At 36.3% G+C, this 19889-nt stretch overlaps 1 protein-coding gene across 3 annotated transcripts in view; it reads left to right on the top strand.

The window, feature by feature from the left end:
- The first annotated feature begins 819 nt into the window (after positions 1-819).
- The window catches only part of LOC150101798 (calcium-activated chloride channel regulator 1-like), a 146083-nt gene continuing 127013 nt past the window's right edge, over positions 820-19889 (top strand). The window contains exons 1-4 of one of the 3 annotated variants that reach the window (XM_090400349.1): positions 820-917; positions 15853-16052; positions 16152-16452; positions 16910-17016. In XM_090400349.1, the coding sequence (XP_090256475.1) occupies positions 15897-16052; positions 16152-16452; positions 16910-17016 (564 nt within the window). In that variant the 5' untranslated portion in view covers positions 820-917; positions 15853-15896. Of the gene's footprint in view, positions 1032-2499; positions 2651-15852; positions 16053-16151; positions 16453-16909; positions 17017-19889 lie in introns of those variants that run through there. The other 2 variants (XM_090400348.1, XM_090400350.1) reach the window with 2 other exon arrangements.

The raw sequence follows: 19889 nt of genomic DNA, 5'->3' as shown, positions 1-19889 counted from the left end.
GACAAAAAGTACTAGTTGTGGTGGCCGGTAGATGGCGTTGATGGAGATGATTCGCAGTAGAGGTTCGGTGTAGTGGTTGAGACAGCTGTAGGTGTCCTCCCGCGATGAGTCTTCGGACTCCTTGGAGGTGTCAGGAATAATAATAATAATAATAAAGTACACATTTAATAGACCTTGCAAAAAAAAAAAAGTCTTTGACACCACTGCGCCCTCTGATCAATCTTTTAAAGTGTCACTTTTATTTATTTATTCGAAGAGAAATTAAAGATCCACTCACAGACTGTCCTAATTTAATGCAACCTAACGAATATGCATCATATAAATAATACACAGTATTTATTTATTTGAAGGGAATCTGAAGATCCATTGACAAACCGCCCTGATTTTTGCTCCCATCTAAATAAATACGTTCATCGATTCTATTATTTAATTTATGGATGAGCTCATAGCAAAGAAGAAAACGTCACGTAATAATAATAATAAAAAAAAGAAGAAACACACGACATTACATTGGACCCCGAACTCAGTATATAAGTTCATGAAATCCATTTTCGACTTTGACTTAAATTTGGATGATCAAGCACAAAAAGATCAATAAGGTTTAAGCAACATTAGAAAACAGGATATATATATATATATATATATATATATATATATATATATTAAAATTACTGTCATAGGCTTGGAAAAGTTCTGACAAATAGTAATTGATCAATACAGTTGCTATAGCGACAAAGCTGTAGTTAGTTAACAGCGTCCACGTGCGAGGACTGAAGTTGTTACGTCACCTTGCAAACAACTAACTGCCTCTTCTAGTATCTCGGATGTTGCGTAGTTGCTTGTGGTTGTATTTATACATCGCAGCAGGGATAACTTTGTTGCTGTCCGGGAAACTCCGTCCTTGAATATATATAGAAGTAACGTTAGATGAGACCTTGTTATATATTTGATTTTATATATTTTGTTATATAATTTTATTATCACGTGATATTTCTTACATACCTGGAGTTATTATCATCGACAACACCTTTGTAAGTATAAGTATGCTAGTAGCCTTTTTAAAATTGCTAGTGAGAAGGTTAACGCCTACTGCATGCATGCGTACCTGTTTGTTTTCATAACAAAAAGAAACTTACTAACTGTATGTTCGCGAAAAGCTGAAATGTCGCGAAACTGTTCGCGACATTTCAGCTTTCATTCATAGCCTCTCACTGTCTACAAATTCTTAACGTAGCGACACGGCAAAGTCGACCTACCCGAGGTGGATTTTTATATAGATAAATAATTTTTTAGGATATACGGATAGTCAATTTCTAGTGGCAGAGTTTGTACTGACCTTGACCCACATCAAAATGTGCAGAGAGCAGTTAAGCGGAAACTCGTCGAAAGCACTTCCGGGTTAGTATATGAGTGCCACAAGGTTTTCATTAACTTTGATAGCAAGAGGGTTAATCCATTCCTCTTGGTTTTGTTTCTGCTCAGCGTTTATTTACGCAGCAAAAAGAAAGCTAGCTAAAGTAGAAAGTAAACTGTTCTTGATGGGCAGCATAAGTGATTGTAGCGCCTTACCGTATTTCCTAACCGCAAATACGGTAAGGCGCTACAACATCGCACACGGCGAAATATTGGCATCCATATTGTTTACTTTAGTATGTAGGTGAATACATTTCAGATAGATATTCAATCAATCCTGATTTTGCATCTGCTTTTGGCCGTCTATAATTTTGGGGAGGAGCCATGGAATGAAAGCCCAGAAATAGTCATGCGCATGAAATTGTGTTTAATAAAATAAAGTGTGTTGGGGGGGGGCGGTCATTTTGGTGCTAATGATATCATATGAAATCATCCGTTCGCCTTTTTTTCTTTTAATTTTTTAGTACTTATTTATAACTTGCCTTTCCAACAAATCAGATAGGTCTTGACATCGTAATGTTGTCAAACAAAATAATTGTTCAAACAGTCAGGAAGAAACAAAGCCCATGACATCTAAACCGTATGATGCTGATTGCAGTGTATGAATAATTCTAGTTAATTCAGTCTACTTTGTGTAGCATGCTATGATTAGCACAGTGAAATTTGTCTTAATTAATATTCTTGAAAAGCGCACCTCACAATAACCCCAAATGCAACTACCACATTCCAAAATTCCGTACTCGATTGGATCCCAGCGCTCAGGTTGGTCCAATAAAAATTCTCGAGGTATCAAGCTTATCGGTAGCTCCTTGATCCCAAAATTAGTTAGGCTGTTGACAGCACAATATTAAAAAACAGAACTTTCTTTTCTTAATATTACTTTTCTTTCCTTTTTATTTAATTCCATTGCGAGTACTCACACAAACGAATTTTATTCTGGAACCGGGAATATTCCAGAAATAGGTTGCCTACAGGAAGGTGTAGGTATACTCTATTTGCCTTCAACTCTTTTGTTTGTCGATTTATTTCTAAAGCTGACTCGTATAAATCAAACATTAATTTAGCTAATCTAAGGTGTGCGCAGTGCTGTTTTATGGATTGTATTCAGAAGTAGAGAAGGGGGCGAATTGTCTAGTAACATAGTGTGTTCTCCCACGACGAGTCCTTGGAGGTATTGCATAATAATACATTTAAAAGAAACAAGGTGTTGAAATCAGACCCGGTGTAATTTCCTTAAGTAAGTAAAGTCCATAAGCCCAAAAGAATTGCATATTATGATATAGTCCGTATGAGGTCCATAGTCTACTTACTGACTGATTGATTTTAAAAAGATTGTAATGTTAATTCGAAATGTTTTGTTTTCTGTTACTTCGGATATGTTATCACACACGTCTGGAGCTTGTACTCTTTCTTTCGTCTTTAGTAAATAATACTTTATAGATATAACTTTAGCCTGTGGAATTCTGATTGTTCGTTTCAAATGATAAAACACTTGCACACAGCATTTGAAGAATACTTCGGTATTCACCATGTACAATATAAAAATATTGTATACAGTCTCGTAGCGTGGTAAATCGGCGCCCGATTAATCTGGCACCGTTCGACCTACCCACGTTACGGCGCTGACATTATACAGCTATGCATTCGGGTTTTCCTGGCAGATTACAGTATGGATTTCTCTTAGCAATAAACATTGCTGTATGAACGTTTTGCCCACATGGGTGAGCCTTCAGGCATCTTGACTTACCAGCATGAAACCAACTGATACAACAAATTCAGTATTAAAAAAAATAATAAAAGCATCCTTAAATTGTGCTAAATCTCCCGAAGAAAGCCTGTAGTTTCATTCTGGTTAATGACACGATCTCAGTAGCTCAGTCTATATAAATAAAATGCAGGTGCGAATTCTCCATGCTTGCTGTGCAAGCTCATTACTTGAGAAAGAAGTAATATTTATTTGTTAATAGATGCATGCATTTATAAGCATTTCATTTAGGCTTTTATTTTTGTAGACAGAAGACGTCTTAAGCTTGTGCGGCAATAATTGAGCTTTGCATTGTGTATCGAAGGCCAATGCTTACTCATCTAGTCAAAGCTACCTTGGCTTGCTCGGTTGTCGGAGCTTCCAGGTCCTCGCAGCAGCACTGTGATTTCATGCGGAAATGACTATGCGCGCATAGCCATCTCCGCTCCCTTCACGTTGTCTTAAACACAGTCCATATGCAGTCAAAGTAGCTGTAGCCAGTGAGCTTCAACCAGCCTTTACAAGTGTGCGTGTTGCTTGGGAAAAAAAGTTACAACCAACTTTTTATGACGATGTTATTGACTAGCTCATAAAGAAGAACCGTAGAGTAGAATTTGTATTCAAGTAGCTAAATTGAAAAAGATAGAATATCATTTGTAAAATAAATGTTGTATTTGTATGATTGAATGTACATAAATTTCTAAATATATAGTTTTAAATGGTCAGTAATTCATTATTCCGCTAATCCGATTTCAATCGCCCCTCTCACTCCTTGAATGATAACAAGAGCAAGTGTGAATTTCAAGACAAGCATTCACCCCTGATAAAATGGCCTTTGGAAAAAATCTGACTTCAATTCCTGTTCAGAATGCAAAGAAAGTTTAGAAGACTTTTCAGCTGAAAGTAAGTACTAACTACCTCCATATACTCTTGTATATGGAGGTAGTTAGGGTTTTTCATTCCACAAAACAGTGAAATCTATCAAAAGAATGCACACATAATACACAGACTCATAGTCGAAGTTGCTTTGATCATATTTCCAGATAAACTTAATAACTTAGTCACAGACTAGAGAAACAGTTTGTAGACTTTTTTTTACCCCTACATCCTAATCTAATTGCCCTCATTTTGGTGCTGGCAAGGGGATTTTTCTCCAGAGACTTAATTTTTTTTTTTTTTTTTTTTTAATCCTACAACTCAACAAAAGGCATACAGATTAATATTAGGCTTAGGGACATTATCTCTATTTAGTGCATCATTGGAAAGCATCAACCTCAGTGATTGGGAGTGCAGGGGGGGGGGGATTTGGCTTCATTCCTGAAACTGAATATTATTATGTGACACCTCCAGGGAGTCCAAAGACTCATTGAGGGAGAGTGTGCCAACAGCATCGAATCCCTTTCAAACTTGCTTAACTTTTTGCTGAGCCATTAGTAGCAGAGGCACTACCAATCAACCAACTTTTGCTGGCTAATATGCCTCCTTTTCAGGAAAGGACTTATTTTGGATTTATGTATTAAAAAAAATTACTTAATTCTAATGAGGGTGATTTTATATTGAAGTAATAATTTAATGTGCCATAATATGCTAACAATATTTGTAAGAAATATTTTGCGATGAATGCCAAGCATTAATGCATAAGAATTGAAAATTGGTTCCAGTATATGATTGTGTGCTGTGGAAAGCTTGCAACATTCATACTGAAGTTGATTTAAAATGCTGCATAAATTACTTCTATCATAGTTGGAGGATTTACTAAATGAATTTCAATAAGAAAACAATTCTCTAGCATTTATTAATAGAAATACAAAAAAGATAAACACAAGTATTATTATTAAGGATTAAAGTTAGATAACGAAAAGTTGACACTTTCACATAATCTTTTCAAGAATGTGGGGAACTAACTGGGGTTTCCACCCTAATGTCTGATCCTCACCTTCTAATGTGCATTCCATTCCGATGTTAAAAACAAAAAAAGGAATTGGCTGGTAATTTGAGATTTAAATTCAACTTGCCAAGAAAATATCTTCTTCAAGGTTGGTCGATTGGTAGGGTCTCTGCTACTAATGGCTTGCAAAAAGTCAAGCAAGTTTGAGTACAGTTAGTAGTTGGAAGGGTTCATTCGTTTGATGCTGTTGGCACACTCTCCCTTGATGAGTCTTTGGACTCCCTGGAGGTGTCGCATCATAATAATATAATTATATAATAATATATAATATAATATACTGTATAATAATATACAGAGGGGGGGTCTTCCCCAGAAAAAAAACTAGAAAATTTTCCAAAAATCTTTTCCTAATTAAAATTCATTTTATTTTATTTATGTTATGTCGTGTCTTCAATTTCTATACTAATGAATTAGCGGTCACATAAGGTGGGAATATTCTATAGCTCTCAGGAATTGCGGCTGCTGTGAACACAAGGTGAATGAAGTATTGCTCGGGGGTGGACTGAGTGCTACTTCGTTTGCCTGAGCCAGGCCAGAAGAGATCACGGGTATCATGTATTGGCGACTGCAGATGCTCTATGCAATGAGTGGTGTGTAATCTCAAATTGTCTACTCAACTCGCCCCCCCCCCCCCCCATGATTAAATCCTGAGTGCACCATTGACTGGGCTACTTGTAGACAGATGCTGATGACTTGGGATTTAGCTGACTAAATTGTATTCTGTATTGGCTTTATCCAAAATCCCCCCCCCCACACACACACACATTTCCTCAAGGAACTAGGGTGAATACTGAAAAGTAATCTGCTGGATCAAACAAACTGGCAAAGAATTTTACAGATGGTAAAGGTATTAGGAAGTAACTTGACATTATTAGCATTCAGGAATATGTATGCAGAATAATATTAGGCAGTGTGGTTACTTTGTTAAACAGAGTGGGAAAGGAAGTGTTTGATGCAAAACAAGTGTTTGATGGTAGGAAAAAATCCAAAGGAAGACCAAGATATAGGTGGATTGATGCTCTTAGAAGATGATATAACAGTATTAGAGTCTTGACAGATAAGATTAATTTGAAGTAAAATTGTTTATGGGAAGTAATGATATTTTGGAATTGATGAGGGTAACTCAGAAGATAGCTGTAGTATTAAGGACTTTGGCTAGCATAGAGTAGTAGATAATTAATTAATAAGAGTAGTAATTCCACTGTATAAACCCCTGATCATGTCACATATGAATTATATTCAGATCTAGTCACTAGGATTTTAAGAAGATAACTTACTCTTGGAGAAGGTACAGAGGAAGATAACAAAAATGATATTTGAACTTCACAGTGTTAGCTATGAGGACAGACTGAGGACTCTCCAATTTTTGCATAGATCTTGTATGGAACAATTAGTGGAATTCCTGTAATTCTCACATTCAGTTCTATTTCCCTTATGATGGGTATTACTATTATTATTAACAGACCTCCATGGAGTCATGAGACTCATTGAGGTCCCCACTCTCACATGCACAGCTCATCATATGCATTTACTGTCTCTGCACTCACCACACTCTCAGGCAATGTATTTCAATCACCCACTAATTTCCATGTAAAAAAATCTACTCTTCACTCCTTTGCTCACACCTGCCTTATACAGTAGCCAGTGATGGCCTCCTCATTCTCCACTCGTTTCCAGATATTCTATGAAAAATCTCATCCATCTTAATCTGGTAATTGCCCCTTACCAATTTATACATCTCGATCATTAGGTTCACCTATTATTTGAACAATGCATCATGGACATAACTGGTTTTCATAAGGATCATGAATTTTGTTTTTAGCATGCAGAGTATGTTGTATGTCATTTGATTTTATAATAGGAAATGGGATTATTCTGAATGAGCATAGGAAGTGAAATCCATCATATTACTCTCTTCTTTGAGGATCTGATCACTCAGACTTGATCAGGTCCTCAAAGAACTGTCTGTTCTCTACATCTCCCTCCTCCACACTCCTTGTTCCTTTTTCCATGTTGTATTTTGTGTTTTTGCGTTTCTTGACATTTTAAAATTTGGCTTTAATTTAGTTCTTTATTATTATTGTGTGGGCATCTCTATGGAATCCAAAGACTCATTGCAGGAGACCTAAACTATCCACACTATCTATAATACTCTCCTTATACCCATTAAGAGACAGAGCACTCACAACTGATTCTGGCAACTCATTCCACTCATTCACAACTCTCCAAGCAAACAACCTAGTCCTCATATCCCTACTAACCACACCTTTATTCAACTTCCAAGGATGATCCCTTATTTTGGCCCCTCTAGCCAAGTGCTGAAATATTTCCTTTATATCAACCCTATAAAACCTTTTACGCAACTTAAATTTTTCTATCATATCCTCTCTTTCTTTTTCTTCTATCAGCTAACTAATGCAATCCACAACCCCTCAATCTATCCTCATAGGGAACATTCCACAGACAACTCACCATCTTGGTCGCTCAGCTCTGAATCTTCTCCACCACTTCCTCATTCCCAAAAAAGCCCAGGACACCAGACATGAGCACTGTAATCTAGATGTGTATTTATCAAGGTATTATGAAGAGGAATAACTTCCTCATCTCTACTTGTAATGTAAACTTTAACTCTAAACTTGTCTACCACCACACCTAAATCTCAATTCCTGGAGTACAGTGTCATCAATGTGATGCACAGCTTGTAATCTGTTTATCCCAAAATGCACAACTTTACATTTCTCCACATTAAACTGACATCCGTTATCTTTTCCCATGCTGACAGCCTATTAACCACCTTACCGGCCATTAAAGATCAAATATGCATTCTCAAAAGCTTCATATCCTTCATAAATTTCAATGTAATATCAGTGGTATTAAAATTGTAATATGCACTTCGCATTCCATGGTAATGTGGACGTGTATATATATATATATATATATATATATATATATATATATATATATATATATATATATATATGTATGTATATATATATATGTATGTATGTCCTGGCTGGTAGCATGGTTAAATCATCCTGCAAGCTCTCCACATCACCTTTATTAACTAATACTTTACCTAATTTTACATCATCAACATTTCCTTTCAGGTTATTTTCTATATTACTTGTACATAAAACAGCAGTGGTCCCAGCACTGAACCTTGCAGCACATCATTATTCACCTGTTATCACCTCAATGCTGTTATACCTTTTTTTGATATTTGTCCAGCAGCCACCCTCTTATCCACTTAACTAGTATCGTATCTATCCCATTTGTTCCAATTTGTGTAATAGAATTACATGCGATATTCTGCAAATGATGCTTTTGTAAAATCCAGCAGAATCATCATATAGCCATTTCTTTTATCCAATTCAGCTGTTATTACTCTATTATAAAAGTTAGCAGATTACTTAGGCATGATTTACCCTTTACAAAGTCATGTTGTCCCTCATAGAGTATCATATTTTTATTCACCCATTCTTAAATTCTGTGTTTGACCAATTTTTCAAGTGCTTTTACCATTATACCTGAGATACTGATTGGTCTATAATTTGCTACTGCATAATCTGCTACATAATTTGCTACTTAGAACCTCTCATTACTCTTTACTCCTTTAGAACTCTATCAGAGCTGATACTTAAATTAAAGAGCCTAGTCAGATGCTTGTCCAGTTCCCTTGCACATTCTTCCAAAACTCAAGCTGATATCCCATCTAATCTGACATTTGTATTTATATTGAGATTCTGCGATATCCTAAGAACCTCCAATTCATCCACCTCTGTTCCCACATTAGTGTCTGTCACATATGTTAAAGCAGTAAGCTCACTAGGATGATATACTTTTTGCAAAGTAAAGTTGACTCACTCAGTAAGTCAACTATTTTATCTGCTTCTATCACCTCGTGACCATCATCAGTCATTCAAGTTAATCTTCCATAGTCATTCTTCCTCTTAATTGCTGCATGATGAAAGAACTCTTTGGTTGGGATTTTCTTTCATCATGTGGCAACTAAATTCTTTTTGTAATCTGATTTTGCCTTCCCTGCTGTGCTGGTCACCTTTCATGCTTGAGCCTTGTACTGTTCATGAGTTTGCTTGTCAATTTCTCTTTATATACCCTCCACAGCATTTTCTTCTTCTGCAGCTTGTGCTTAAAGCTATTACTTATCCATCTGGTTGATGATTGGTAGAAACCTGAAATTTAGGGGACATATTGCAAAGGTGGTGAAGGTAACACAGAGGATTTCTGCAATTATGAGAAGGACACTGACCTGCAGAGATAAAAGGGTTATTATTCCATTGTATAAGTCTCTGATCAGACCACACTTAGACTGTTGTTCTCAGATTTGGTCCCCAGGATTTGAAGGGGATAAATTAACTGTGGAAAGGGTACAAAGGCAGATAACAAAGATTGTTTCAGGACTGTACAAAGATAGTTATGAGGATCGGCTGAGGGAATGTGGACTGCAGAGTTTGGTGGATAGAAGGAGACGTGATATGATTGAGACTTTTAAACTGTTGAGAGGTGGTTACAGGGTTGACACTGGGGAGTTTCTTTCGCTTGGTTGAACAGCAGGAAGGAGTGATGACAAGAGGCCATACCTGGAAGTTGCAAAAGGAAACTGTGAGCAGGAGGGTGAGGAGTGGTTTCTTTGCGTGGAGGGTGATTGAACCGTGGAATACATTGCCTGATGGAGTGGTGAGAGCAAGAACAGTGGATGAGTTTAAGGAGTGGTATGATAGACTTTGTGTTTCTTAAGGGGGACCTCCCCTCAATGAATCTTGACAGACTTTATGTTCTTAGGAAGGACCTCCCATGATGAGTCTTTTGACTCCATGGAGGCCTGAATAATAATAATAATAATAATAATCTAACGCTACCTGATTAACCCTCCATATCTTATATATATAATTTAATATTTTTTCTTCTAGATAATAGTTATCTTCTAGATAACTATTTCCCATGCACTATTAACATCCTTACCCTACAATGTTTGGCACCATGCCACAATTTAAGCTTCTTCCTAATCTTATCATAATCACCTGTCTCCCTAGCCTATACAGACAACCAACTGTATATTTTGTCTTACTGACCTTGATTTCACACCAGACTGCTTCCAATGCACAACCACCCTATCTCCTATTCTTTTTTGGCTGCAATTCATCTGCTGTCATCAGCAGTACTTCTCTCCCATCCTATCTTCTCTATCTTCCCTGAAAATACTAAACCCTTCACATTCTATCTCTGTAAGTACATCTGCTGTTAGTCAAGTCTTACTAATGCCTGCAACTTTTGGCAAGGTTGCACTGATCAATGTCAAAAACTCCTCCCTCTTGTTCTTGAAACTTCTGGCACTAGTGTATAGAAATGCAGTATCCCTTTAGGCCCTCACCCACCTTTACTTTCCTGAATTGACTACCCTATTCAATATTTTAGCTTAAGAGTCTAGATCCCATATTTGGTCAATCACATGCTCACTCGCCTCATGGGTACCTTCACAAAAACTCACTTGCTTCCACCCGAATTGCACAAGCTTTCCTGAATTTGCACTTCAGCATGCTCAGTAAACAAGTCTCTCTCTCTCTCTCTCTCTCTCACTCTAGACTAACACCAAAACCATTTAGATACAGTCCATCAGCATCATACAAATCCTTCTTTCTATCAAACACAGACCACAGATTCACAAATCCTAAATCATTCCTTCTGCACAGCTTATGTATAGATTCATTAGCTACCAGTGCCTTCCTCCTCAGGTCACTCTATCATAGCATAGAAGACTTATATCTTCACTTTCTTGCTCTTCAGTTTTGCCTCTTTTAACAATTCTTTTTCATCTTCTCTGACAGAATTCTTCTTGCCTCTCAAATCATTTGTCAAAGATAATTATTTCCTTTGCCTTACCTTTTTTTTTTACATCTGCTTGCCATCAGGTAATTTAACATCAGTTTATAGAAAACCCACTTTCACGGGATGTTACATTCTTCAACAATCTGCACATCATCCTTCTCAAAAGACAACAATCATAAAGTGTTGAATTTGACGAGCTAAGACATTGTTCAACTCCCCATTATTTATAGGAAGAACTCTACTATCAAACAATATATGAAATTAAATGACTTCTCTGAAAGCACTACACAACATCTGTTTGACTCCTAAACCTAACTTAACAACAAGGGATCAATACGTTGGGTTCCAATCCCATATGTCTCTGGCATTTCAGAAGCGATTTCAAGAATTAATTCTGAAGAAATATGATTTAGTAGCGACTTATGTTCCTATTAATAAACTGTCAACATATTTCTCTCTCTTCTAAAGATAAATGCTCACCTATGTCTCTTCCAGGTGTATATCAGGTTCCATGTGATTGCCATCTTTCCTACTTTGGACATACTGGACATTTGATAGAAAAAAAAAAGAATACAAGAACATCAATCATATTTTTCACAAAAAATCTGATAAAAATCTGGATTAGCGCCACATGGAATAGAGGCAGACTACAACATTCTTTGGTCTGAAATGTGCCTTTTACATATTATTACTATTATTATTATTACCCAAGACCTCATGGAGTCAAAGACTCATCTGGGAGGTCCTTTTATCACACACACACATCTCATCATACCGTGTACACACTCAAACTCCTTGCAGACACCACAATCTCAGGCAAGGCATTCCAATCATTCACAACTCTGCACGAAAAAAACCTGCCTCTCACTTTCCTACTCACACCCTCTTTATACAATTTCCAGGGATGACCTCTGGTTCTCCCCTGATCTCCCACTATTCTCTGTAGAACTTTTCCACCATTGATCTTATAACAACCCCTTACCAACTTGTAGGTCTCTATCATATCTCCCCTCTTCCTTCTCTCCACCAGACTCTGCAAATTACATCTTCTCAATCTTTCCTCATACTCAACATTCCAGAGGTCAGAAACTTCCTTAGTCAGTCGCCCTTTCCAACATCTCTTCATCCTTCTGAAAACCCGGTGACCAAATCTGGGCACAATAGTTCATGTGTGGCCTAATCAAAGTCTTATACAACGGAACAAGAATCTCCCTACTTCTACACGTCAGTGTACTCCGCATCATTCCCAGAAGTCTTTGTGTTGTCTTCACAATTTTGGTGATGTCTCCCCTAAATTTTAGATCCTTATCCACTATCACCCCCAGATCTCTTATTTCCTCTACCTCCAACAATATATTCTCACCAAGCATAAATTCTGCATCCCATCTTTGTTTTCCAAATTTTAAAACCTTACATTTTGCAAGATTGAATTCATGTCCCCATTTGCTTGCCCAATCACTCAATTTATTCAAATCTTCTTGCAAGGCAACAATCATCTGCAAACAACTGAATATCTCCATCCAAATCTTCCCCAATATCATTAATATACAAGTTAAAACAGTAATGGCCCTAAAACAGACTCCTGAGGCACTACACTAGTCACTTTCCCTTTCCTGGATATTGCACTCCCATACACAACTTGTTGATATCTATCAGATAGCCAGTCTCCAATCCAATGCACTAATCTAATATCCAACCCCATCTTCCCTAGTTTGACTGTCAACTTATCATGAGGTACTCTATCAAAAGCTTTTGCGAAATCCAAGTATATTACTGTGTATCCTTCTCTTCTGTCCAAGGAAGCAGTCACTTTATTGTAATAAGTAAGTAGATTACTAAAACATGACCTCCCTTTAGCAAATCCATGCTGTTCACCAAAGATTATACCATTGTTGTCAACCCAACTCTGGATCCTAGTTCTCACAAGCTTCTCCAACAACTTAACCACAACACCTGACACAGAGATAGGCCTATAGTTTGATGCTTGAGTTTGATCACCTCCTTTATGAAGTGGCACAATCTTGCCCTCCTTCCACTCTTTAGGAACTTGACTAAGCGCAAGACTCGTATTAAAAAAATATGTCAAGGAAGGTGTCAACTCTCTGACACATTCCTTCAGAATATGCGGTGATATATTATTAAGTCCCACAGCCTTATTTACATCTAGTTTACTCAACTCCCCAAACACCTCTTGCTCACTTACAGTCAATCTCTCCTCCTCATCATCAACTGCTCTCAATCTCTCCATGAAGTCACATTCACAAGATTGAAAGATCTTTATGAACTGCTCATTAAATATCTCCGCCACACATTCTGCAACAGCTGTCTTTATACCATTTCCTCCAACCATAATCATTCTTTCTTTTGCTGGCTACATACATATCAAAAGAACTCCCTAGGATTCTTTTTGGCTTCATTAGCTAACTGCTGTTCATACCTCTCTTTAGCTTAGCTACTCTCACCACCGAGTCACCTTCCTTGCCTGGTCTTTGTAGACCTCATGAAATTGGTTACTTCCACTTCTCTTATGCTGCCTCCCCAATGCCCTTTTTCTCTGTATTGCATGCTTAATCTCTTTATTCATCCATCTCACACCTACCCTATTTAACCTCCTCACTCTTGGAATGCATTTAGACATTGCATCTACTAGATAGTTTTTGAAAATCCCTTAAGCTGCATTGATCTCTTTTCCAGCTAACTCCTCATTCCATGCTACACCTGCAAGCTGTCTCCTGAGCTCTTTATAATCACCCATCTTGTAGTTCCACATGTACCCTTTTCTCACAGGGATCCTTGCACTGCTGGCAATCACCCAGGTAATCACTTCGTGGTCACTTTCACCAATTGGTGGATGATTTGACACCTAATTTATAATTACATCCTCTGTATATATGTATATATAATTTATGCAATTTATTTTACACTTTTATGATTAACCTCTTCTTCAATGAAAGCATAACGCTATCGGCGATTTAACATCACACGGCTCATTTTTTTTGAATAAATCAATTATTTGCATTCTATCATGTAAAAACTATTTTTTAAGCCACTGACAATAGTCTGTTAATTTCAGACTGAAATAAATGGTAGTATATTTAATAAATAATACTTTTACCTTTTGTTTTCGTGTATATATTATATAAAATGCACTAATATTGTGCATTTTTATTCAGGGAAACATGATTTTGCTACACTTTCATTAAGTACTCTCCTGATCGCCAAATCTTCGTACATAAATTTTTTTCTTAAGTTGTTTTTCTTGTTTGGTAGCTTGGTCTTTATTATTACTTCAACCACCTGCTTCTTTCTCTTTTCAGCCCTGCTGATCTCATGCTATTTCAGCAGTTTTTCAATTTCACACTTTGTCTTATGAAAGATAGCATTCAAGTGTGATATTTCTTTATTAATGTCCATTTCATTCACCTCTCTTTCCATGGCTGTACGTTCAACAATAATGCTGACATTTTCCATCCTACACTGTTGATACTGTCTACTCTATTAACGTTTACTGTGTTCTCATCACCTAATAGTCACTCACTTTTGAAATATTTATTACACGCTGTCTCCAGTTTTAATTTTCTTCTACATATCCTTTCATTTTCTCAGCGAATACATTTCATACTTCACTGCACAAAGTCCTGCAAATTTAAATCATCTTGCAACATATTTTGCACCATTTTGACAATATCATATTTAAACAACAACCAAAAAAAAAAAAAAAAAGGTTTACTTACAAACTAAATAGCTCAGTCAATCACACACCCATAATGTCACACACCCATATTTTTGTTAAAAACTACAGTAATTTAACAAAGATATTATCAACTAAAATACGAAAAAGTTGCTTATCCTTCAGGTGCGCTAAAACCACTCTACACACACCTATGCATGGCACAATGCATAATCAATAATGTATAATACTGCAATAATAATTAATAATGCATAATGCATTTTTGAGTTGCAAGAATCTACATGGTACTCTTTGTATGTTTTGGAACTTTTTATTTTCTCTAGAGGGAAAAGGTGCAAATTCCCATGAGGGAAGCCTTATGATAGGTTTTGTAATAACCTTGGTGAAATAGCTAACCAGTTAAATGTGGCTTTCTTCTTCTTATGTCATTCTGCTATAGTGACTCGGCTGATTCTCAACATGTTTCTTTCTTTCTTTTATTATTAAAAAAAAAAGTGGATAATATGGGAACTTCAACTTGCAAATACCTCATTAAAAGTTCAAAGTGGCTGGGCAGTGTAATAACACATAACATTATAGGTACCCAAGAGTAGAGTGTGCTATGCATTAGGGGATACCAGGCTAGCTTTATGTGAAGTCATGTGTTCTGCACACAAGTTGCCAATTCTTTTGTTTTTCCGGAAGAGAGAGAGAGAGAGAAAAAAAAAAAAAAAAAAAACCCGAAATTTGAATATTGTGGTAATATACTATTTTGCTACTTCCACATGGATATACATGTAACTTCTTCCACTGTGTTAGCTCCCATTATTCCCATGGGTCCAGCTTCCGCTAATTCAACTTCATTGAAGGTGAACTCGCCTCTCATGAAAAAGGTAACTGGGCAGCTACCATTTCCCATAATGGATAACATGATGCATGCATTATGGAATACTAGTGCAACTTATTGTGAGGTACACAAGTTATGAAGCTGTTTTGCATACAAACTTTTCTTTTGCTTCCTTTTTGGTAAAATAAGAATGAAAACAAAAATAATTTCTTGTCAGCAGTAATGTAAGAGCAAAGCCCTTCATATAAAAGTGCTTGTTACCACCCTCCACTCCTTTTGTTTTAAAGAAGAAAAAAACATCTCATTCATGATATCAGACGTAGCTGTTTATTTGCAGATATTATCTCATAGTATTGTGTACAGTTTTCTTCATTCTATTCCAGATTTTGTTGTGAATTAACTTTATAAAGGAAAAATAAATTCTATCATGATTGCATGGCTTGTGAGAATTCTATCTACTATTGTGCTACTGAAAGAGGCACCAAGTTTTCAAATTAGACTCCATGACCATGGTTATGAAGACGTCCTTATTGCTATTGACAGGAGCATTCCAGAAGATGAAAGCCTAGTGGATGCCATCCAGGTTTGTATTCCTTTTTGGTTTTATTCATTATAAATAAACTTCACTATGCTTGAATTAAATTCTCCTGTAACTGTTATGTTATACTCTATCACATTATAGGAAATGTTTACCGATGCTTCAGAGTACTTATTCACAGCCAGTTTGGGACGTGTGTTCTTCAGAAATGTTATAATAGCATTGCCAAATACATGGACAGAGAGAGACCACTATGTGATTACCAGTAAGTTGGATTATTCCAAAGAAGCCTTAATTAAAGTGGCGCCACCAAATTCTCTTTATGGAGATCATCCATATACGTGTCAACCTGAAGGTTGTGGAAAGCCTGGACAGTACATACATCTAACTCCAAAGTTCTTAAGAGATGCAAGGGGTCCCATGAAAGAAAGGTATGGTAATGCAGGTGAGAAGTTTATCCACAATTAAGATATCTTATTCTTAGTTCTGAGTTTTGATAAATTTCAGTACACTGTATTTCAGAATTCATTTGACTCTGTTTGATTTTGAATACCTAAAAACAGAATTTTTGTTTATATGTTTATTAATAAACTGAAATATAGTAAGTTTTAAATAAATTGTGAAATTCTTTTTTTTCTTCAAAAATAATCTCATATTTTTTTATTACAAAATAGGTCATTACAAAATAAGTCTGGTATTTCTGATCTCATATGAACATAATCGTGTTTATTAGAAAGTGATAGCTTTCATTTGTCACATTTATTATTTCCAAGAATATCTTTGACAGTAATTTTTATGTAAATTAGAAATACATGTAGTTTGCAAGATAATTACATGTAATAGCTATACAATCATATCTGTGAATTCAGTAAGACAAGATTATTTTCCCCTCCATTCAATAGGTCGTCAGTTAGTGCATCAGTGGGCCCATTTGAGATATGGAGTGTTTGATGAATTTGGTAATCCTAGCAATCCATCATATCCAGTACTATATCAAAAGGACAAACAGGTAAAACCACATAATCATAAATAATTAAGAGATGGTCACTTACACTGGAAATAAATTATTTAATGGGAGCAGAATTTTTGCTCTTGTTTTTAGATCTTTATCACTTCTTATGGTTAGAGAAAATAAAACATATAATCACTAAAAAAACACATGTACTAACCACAGTGATAAGTTTTACTACGTAAATATTTCATCCCAAGTATCTTGGGACATCCTCAGTACAATAATTCAAACAATACTAGGAAGAACATACAGTTAGGGCACATGATTACAATGGAATCTCAATATGTGTCCAGTAACGTGTTATTTCTATAACTTGAAAATCCTTGAAACTTTAATACACTGATTACCATCACCCCAAGATTCCAGTTCTCATCCTCCTCTTCCTGAAGAAAAGCTTCACTGATACAGTATGTAACCTTATGTTTCTGCATCTCAAAGTGTAACACCTTGCATTTATTAATATTAAAACTATAACTCTGCTCATCTGTCCAAGTTAAGTCTATTCAAATCTTCCTTTAGATAATTAACATCAGCACTACTCATGATAATTTTACCTAACTTTGCATCATTGGCAAACATTTGAACATCCCTAGTCAGTCCACATGAAATATCATTAACAAACAAGTTTCAGTAGGGGCTCAAGAACAAAACCCTTAGGCATACCACTGGTTACTTTCCTTTTCTGATATATGATTCCATCATACACAACTTCTGGTATCATTCAGAGAGACCTGTGATTCATCTAAGCAAGATTCTATCTATTTCTATCCTCTGCAGCTTATACACCCACTTATCATGTGGTAATCTATCAAATGCTTTTGCATTCCAAGAATATCACCTTACAGCTAATTCTCTTTTTACATGGCTTTTTTTTTTTACACAATTTCGAAATAACATGGTTTAGAAAACAAAAGCAATTCTGTTTTTACATAGAATATTTTGATTTATTTGATGAGCATAAAGGTCTATTCAAAAGTTCATAAAAGTCTTTCAATCTTATGAATGTGACTTCATGGAGAGATTGAGATGCAAGAGGGAAATAGTGCTAGTGGTTTTGAGGCAGTATGGTGTGAGATAGAGGTGAATGGAATGAAGTACTTGGTTGGATGTTCTTATAGACCAGGAAATGTGGATGGTAGTGACTGAAATGTATAGTCAAATTAGCCAAGCAAATAAGAAAAGAGTGATCATTATGGGCGATTTTAATTATGGCAATATAGACTGGAATGATGAGATAGCAACTGGAAGTAAAGAAAATGAGTTTCTTGAGTTTTTAAAGGATAACTACCTCAGACAGTATGTAACAGAGGGCACATGAGGATTGAGGTTCTTGGATTTGGTCATCTCATCAGCGGATGTAATTATAAATGAAGTGTCAAATCACCCACTAATTGGTGAGAGTGACCATGAGGTGATTACTGGGATGGTTGCCAGCAGTGTGAGGACCTCTGTAAGAAAAGGGTTATATGTGAAACTACAAGGGAGTGATTATGAAGAGCTCAGGAGACTTTTCCAGCTAACTCCTCATTTCATGCAGGTGTAGCATGAAATGAGGAGTTAGCTGGAAAAGAGATCAATGCAGCTTTGGGGATTTTTCAAAAACTATCTAGTAGATGCAATGTCTAAATGTATTCCAAGGGTGAGAAGGTTAAATAAGGTGGGTGTGAGATGGATGAATAAAGAGATTAAGAATGTGATGCAGAGAAAAAAGAGCATTATGGAGGTAGCATAAGAGAAGTGGAAATAACCATTTCCATGAGGACTACAAAGACTAGGAAAGGCAGGTGACTTGGTTGGTGAGGGTAGCTAACGACAGGTATGAAGAGCAGTTAGCTAATGAAGCCAAAAAGAATCCCAAGGAATCTTTTGATATGTAGCCAGCAAAAGAAAGAATGATTATGGAAGGATGACATTGATTGGAGAAAATGGTATAAAGACAGCTGTTGCAGAAGGTGTGGTAGAGATACTTAATGAGCAGTTCATAAAGATCTTTCAATCTTGTGAATGACTTTATGGAGAGTTGAGCAAACTAGATGTAAATAAGGCTGTGTGACTTGATAATATATCACTGCATATTTTGAAGGAATGTGGCAGGGAGTTGACATCAATCATACTCATATTTTTTTTAATAAGAGTCTTGCACTGAGTCAAGTTCCTAAGGAGGGCAAGATTGTGCCACTTCATAAAGGAGGTGATAAAACTCAAGCATCAACTATATTCCTATCTGTGTGTCAGGTGTTGTAGTTAAGTTGTTGGAGAAGCTTGTGAGAACTTGGATTCAGAATTGGGTTGAAAACAAGGTTACCGAGAAGATGGGGTCGGAATCGAATGCATAACGGTGGAAGACAAGATGAAGGATAAGTTTTCATTTTATTTATTTATATCTAGTGTACTTAAATGTTCTGTTTGAAATTGTTTGTACTTTTTCTTATAGTTATACTTTTTGATACTTATTTAGCATTTATTTTTTGACACTAATTAGCAACACTATTTTGAATAATGGCGGCAGCAGCGGTTAAAATTGCAAATGATGTATTGCAAGTCCCCCCCCCCATTTAAGAACTCCATTTTGCACGATATCAGGATTTTGTAGCATGCAGGACTTGCGGAATGTATGCGATTGTATATGTGACAGGAGAAAGAAGGGGAAAAACGTATGTGCACAAAATGCAGGCAATGGGAGGAACTTGGTGATTTAGAAATGACCAAAACTGACCTCGTTGAGTCAGAGACGGGAGATTCTCCACATAGAAAGATGACGGGTATGATAGAGGGTGAGAGAAGTATGAATAAAATAATAAGAGTGAGGAGAATGGAAAGGTTGAATGATTATGAAATTTTCGGAGATGGTCTCAATTGGGAGGATGAAT

Source organism: Typopeltis vanoorti, chromosome 11, assembly GCF_054136105.1.
Source record: "Typopeltis vanoorti isolate ZY-2024b chromosome 11, IOZ_Tvanoo_1.0, whole genome shotgun sequence".
NCBI lineage: Eukaryota > Metazoa > Arthropoda > Arachnida > Uropygi > Thelyphonidae > Typopeltis > Typopeltis vanoorti.
Note: the sequence above shows the minus strand (reverse complement) of the source record. Positions and strands in the feature narration are given on the sequence as shown.